The 5947-nt window shown below is 37.5% G+C and overlaps 1 protein-coding gene across 1 annotated transcript; it reads right to left on the bottom strand.

Annotated features, from left to right (window-relative positions):
• Positions 1–4373, bottom strand: LOC129580054 (solute carrier organic anion transporter family member 74D-like). Its single transcript, XM_055470250.1, has 5 exons — positions 3491–4373; positions 2840–3048; positions 2143–2692; positions 514–1429; positions 1–383 (listed from the first exon to the last, which is right to left on the bottom strand). Exons 1-5 carry the CDS (start codon positions 3666–3668, stop codon positions 23–25), a joined length of 2214 nt encoding a protein of 737 aa, XP_055326225.1. The 5' UTR covers positions 3669–4373; the 3' UTR covers positions 1–22.
• Positions 4374–5947: the final 1574 nt, after the last annotated feature.

The raw sequence follows: 5947 nt of genomic DNA on the forward strand, positions 1-5947 counted from the left end.
TCCTTAACGCATTGTTTTGGTATTATTTGTTCAGTGGCTCACTTTCGGGTGAAGCGTCTTTTTCTTTTTCCACTGGTTTGATTGGTGTGCCATCGGTGGTCTTGTCACCATACAAATCCAAATTTTTAGCATGGTACCACACCAGAAGGTCAAAAAATGCACCAAGAAACGTGAACACTGCTGCACTCGAGTGTAAAAAGTATCGGAATTTGATTGGATCGTACAGTTGACAGTTGCCGCGTCGTCCACATTTGTAGCCCCATACCAAGCATGTGCTGTCAATGACTACACCGAAAATGATTGGACCGGGGATTAGCGCGAATAAACTGACCATAAACAGCGATAATCCCTGGGCAAATGCTTTGTCACGTGGTTCAACTGCTCTACAATTCGGAATTGAATTTCATTTGTTAATTTGATGCAATATTCAATTTTTCATTCATCATAATTTTAAAGCAAAAGAATAAATTTGGTCAAACAATCATTCTTCAATGTGAGTTTCATTTCGCTTACCGGAAATTTAGCAGAACATTCCCAATTCGACCGGTGGATGACATCAAACTCGAGAACATTGAAATAATCGAAAAGGCGATATAAGCAAATGTGCAATCACCGAAACATGCTCCGGGAAAAATATGTTCATGATCTGTATGCTTTCGACGTTCTCGCTTGTTTGCCTCCACTTTTGCCACTTCATACACTTTACTTTCGTCATAAAGATGATTTCCGTCGATAACAACATCGTCGTCATGCGGTGGTTTATCAGGTTTTAGCTCTTCATCATAAACATCTTCCAGTGTGATGCGTTTTTCGGTTGGTTTTGCTTCACCATTCAATGTGGCTTGATTTGTGGAGCTTTCCATAAACATATGACTAGCTAAAAATTCGGCAGCGGATCTCTTAGTTATCGATGCTTGGATATTACACGAGCAATCTTTGTAAAATTTTTGTTCTTCATCGAATACTCTACAGCCCCGATGACACGGTGAAAAATATGTTGTACCTGTTAAGCGATCACATACTGGACTGTATGCGACTCCATCACATGCACAATTCGAATTGCACGAAATAATGGTTCCGTTAACCAACAGCGAATTATTACCATTCTCACAACCCAGTTGAGTGTACAATAATGCGACACACATTGATTTCAATCCAATCATCACATTCCAAAAGAATAAATACTTTGGCGGTGGCTTATACTTTGTGATAGCATAACCGGATGTCAAGAGACCGACAGCCGTTCCTATGATTGTCATGGGACCAGTGAATATGCTGCCACCGTGTGATGTTTTATTGAACTGAACTTCCATCACTCTGCCCATAAATATCATGAAACCGGATGCGCCAAGGATATAGAATATAGATGACATATTGTTGAAAATTAACACCTTGTTTGTTAGCAGTCGCATCAATGCCTTTGGGAAATCTGAAAGTTGAATTCGACTTAATTCAGAATGGCTTTATTCAAATATCTTTTTCTATCAACTAAAATTCTATGGATTTTGGTCATTTTGTTTCTCTAATCCAGCCAACCAAACGGCTGACGCTCGTTATTCAGATGATTTACGCACGGTGAATGCATGTACATTGTACAACGTTTCGCCACCGCTGCACACAGCTCGTTCGTCGTTCGTTCACCGTAGTGTTCAGCGCTTTGGACAAGTATGAAAGGTCATGGAAATAACATAAGAGAAATTGTCAGCTGTTTAAATGTTGTGTTTGAATTCAAAGAAAAATCCGTTGAGTTTAAATGATGTTCATGTATCAAACGAATGAAGCAAGAGTGGTGAGCGAAGAGAAATCATCAAGAACCAAAACAACTAGTGAGCGTTCTCACCATGTGAATGCATGGAAAAGCACACCACTCAGTGTGCGCCCGCTTCTCCTTCTACAGCTATTCTACGATCAGTGAACGAACGACAAACGGAATATTTACGTGGCAGCGGAGCGTTCTATATGCGCCATTCATCTCAAAAACGAGCTTCAGCCGTACCTGACCATCTAGCGCGTTTGGTTGTCTGGTCTGATCTGAAAGAAAAGATTGATTCGGAATAATCCAAATCTTTTTTTTTTCTATCCATTTCTCCATCTTTGAAAATAATTATCAAATCCTATAAGTAAATTTTCAAGTAAATTTACCTTTCAATTCCCCATCCTTTCTCTCTTTGGTCGATCTTTTTTCCACTGTCTCAACTTTCTGATCGCATTTTTCGTCATCGATTTCGTGTTCAATGGATTGTTTCTTCTTCGGCAAGTGTTTCGGGAACAAACCGATCAATCCAGCAAAAATGAACATCAGCACACCAAGTAGAATCCATCCAAGCCACCAAGCACCCAACCATCGAGGATCATCTCTTGCAATGACTGGCGTCAAAGTGGGATCAATGTAAATACTCATCATTAAATAAGCAAGAGCGATTCCAACTATCGGCCCGATCATACGCATCGAAAATGCATAGGCCAACATTAACGGTGTGTTTCGTTGCTTGGTGTTGTCATCTAAATAGGACTGGCCAAGCGAATAATATAATGTGTTACCGATCCCGAGCACGAATTGTGACATGAATATCAACACCAGCGGAACATACGAAAACTTTTCATCACATTTGTAGATCTTTTCCATGGTAGTTCTGCATAATTTACTACTTTTAAAATCCACCGGTTTCGAAAGCATATGCGATGTAGCATTCTGAACATTGCATGGAAGAAGAAAAGTGAAACTACTGTGAAACATGTTTATTGAATGAATTTATTCGCTATTTGCAGTGCATGAAAATATATCAGAATGAATTGCAAGTGCAATGCATCGCTTTTGATAAGAAAAAGTTTGTCTCACTTTATATTCAGCCAAATACTCCTCTGTTAGTTCATACGCCTCCTCTCCGGCGCCATAAATAAAGTGCGGCCAGGCGAGAATAAAGCACGACAATGCACTGAAAACAACACCCCATGCAATCCATCTGGGTCGATTTCGTTGACCACCAAAATATGTTAAGATCAGTGATAATAAAATCTGCGATATTTCATTACCACTCAAAATAATTCCTAGGAACTCAGACGAGACAAAGAGGAAGAGAGAAAGAGATGGAAGAAGAAAACAAATTGTTGATGAATCAAAAAAATTCCAATGATTTTGCATTGATGTGTGATATACACTCAATCAATATCGGAATGATTAAACGGTGTAGAAAGCAAATATTTGCGTTGGCTAGCGTCCGATGGACGATTAATCAACTCGTGCCTCAATTCAAGTGTGCGCTTCAGAGATACGAGGTGGAATATTGATCTATAATAATCTATAAATAAATCGATTTTAATTGCTGGTTTCACGACAATGAAATCATAATCGCAAAAAGTGGATCGGTTCGATCTTTGTTTCATTAAATCGAACCGCTTTCAATTTTCATTCGGATGATAAAGAGCGGAAGAAAACTATTTGCTATGATCAAGTATTTTTGAGAAGGTGGTGGCGGCGGCAAAGTCTCACCTGTCGTTTGGCTGGGTATTTTGAAGCGTTTTTCAATTGTTGTTAATGTGATAACAAAGTACAAATAACTGGTGGCCTGAATTGTGCCCAACAACCCATAAACTATCATAAACCATCGTGTCGTTGCGAATTTACGCAACCAATTCGGATGCCAACACTGAACACCACAACGGTCCATTTTGTTTCTCTTATTCGTTTCTGTTTCTTTTTTGCCTCTCTCCCTCTCTATCACGAGTTCTTTGATAGATACTCAAAAATCAGTGCGTTATTGCAACTGAACAAAATGTCAAATCACAGAATGTTGTTGGTTTTTTGTGCTCCGCTCACACATACACTTTCTTTCTCTCTTTCATAATCTGGATTGATTTTTCTTAATTAGGAAATGATTTGAGTTTTGAGCACTTTTCAACACATACACAACAACGGCATAGACAAGCACAACAACGGCGATACGCTCATTTCACACACAAAGCACTTGAAAACTAATGTCACATGCCAATTCCGCGCATAATTGCATAAAAAGAGCCGTTGATTAATGCACTTTATTCACGTTGTTTATTCACTCCGATTTCGACAAGATTAGCCAGTTGTTGTTGTTGTTTTTTCCCAAGGAACGACGAAATTTTTCTAATATTATTCAGGCTAATTTCGCACTATTCTAATTTCCAGGTTTGAGCCTTAGTAAAATTGTACGAGAAAAATAGAATATTCCTTTGTTAGGCGCAAATTGTTTGTACGGTTTTGATCACTCTAAATTAAACGCAACTGAGCTTAGCTCAATTGACCGTACGACTAACCGTTGCCGAATCTATTGAATAACTGAGCGTGCGGACGACTGATCCATAAGCAGAACGCTTGTCTATTGCTCCACAATTGATAATTGCAACCAGCCACTTCAACGACGACGGCGAATACAAAAACAATCTATCGCATCTATAATTCAATTGTGTTTGTGTACATTCAAACATTCAAAGTGATGAAACATTTCAAGTCGCTCATTTTCTTTTACTATCGTTATCATAAAATCGACAGAGAGAGAAAATATAGCCACTATATCATATCTTCTTGAGAGGGAGAAAGGGTAAGATAGAAAGTAGAGTGTTCGACTAGTTGGAAGAAAAATGAAAATAAAATGTTCATGAAGAATTACGTTCGAAGGCATTACCTTTCGACAGTGATAAACAAACGCTTTGCACATATGTACGCATTAGGCAAGAAACATGCAATCACAAACAACTTGTGCTCCCGAAACAGAGTCACTGACAGCAATAATAAGTGATTGTGGCCGATGTCATAGCGAAAATAAAGATTGAACAGGCGAGCACGCTGCTTGCTTTGTATGAAACATTGATTTTTATTGTGCATATTCATTCTAAATTCGGACGCTCAATTGAATAGTGACGAAATGCTTACTTGTTGTTTATATGATGATTTCACTCGCAAACAACACAGAAGTCTTGTGTGATAGAGCAGTTCTTCGAGTTGGTGTCAAAATCTGCATCTTTCACTTTAAATTTCACTGTGCAATACATAAGCTTCAGAATCAAATAGAAAAAAAAAACAAATTTTCGACATGGCTCACCTTGGATGCATTTTTTTGCAATCGTATCAAGTTTCATAATGTTGCTCAAGTGTCATCTTGTTAGGTGGATAAAATTATTATAGATTTGATTCTGTTTGTTTTTTATCGAAAGGTAAAGAGTGAAACTCAGTGTTTGAAGCTTTTTGACATTTTTGTTTTTCATGCAAGTTTTGTTGTCATTATTTATTCTGTGAAAATGTTCAAAAATGATAAATACACAAATTTATTATTGTAAGCACATTTTTCTATTTATTAATAAAGAAGATACACACAAATCGTAAATTTATGCTAAGTGTTAACCAACTAACGACCATTGAGTGATTTTGGATTCATTTTGTTTTTGATCCCTATCGTCCATATTTGCAAAGTTTGCTCCAGCACAGTTCTTTTTCTTAAAAATGTAGCTTCAATATGGCTTTCGAGGTCACTGAAAACAAAACTGGAATCAGAACTATGAAAATCACAGTGGTTAAATCTTGGTCGTCATAGAGTTGAGTGGTTGAGTTTCAGGTGAATCGTCTTTGTCATTTTTGATGGGTTTTGGTTTTTCTTCACCATATAAATCTAGGTTTTTGGCATAGTACCATAGCACCAAATCAAATCCGACGCCAATCAGAATGAAAAATGCCGAACTTGAATGCATGTAGTATCGAAATTTGATGGGATCATTTTTTGATGTGATCATAGAGGAACGTAATTAAAACTTAAATCATGATCAATTTTAGGTTTATTTATTCTCAAACAGATTAGATTAAAATACTAAAACCGTTCATCTGTATGGTAGTAAACAATAACATGCTAGAAACTAATAAATATACACACAAAGAATCCTTAACGCATTGTTTTGGTATTATTTGTTCAGTGGCTCACTTTCG

This window comes from Sitodiplosis mosellana, unplaced genomic scaffold (genome assembly GCF_009176505.1).
Source record: "Sitodiplosis mosellana isolate CC-2019 unplaced genomic scaffold, AAFC_SMos_1.0 Smas_scaffold_6967, whole genome shotgun sequence".
NCBI classification, from domain to species: Eukaryota; Metazoa; Arthropoda; class Insecta; order Diptera; family Cecidomyiidae; genus Sitodiplosis; species Sitodiplosis mosellana.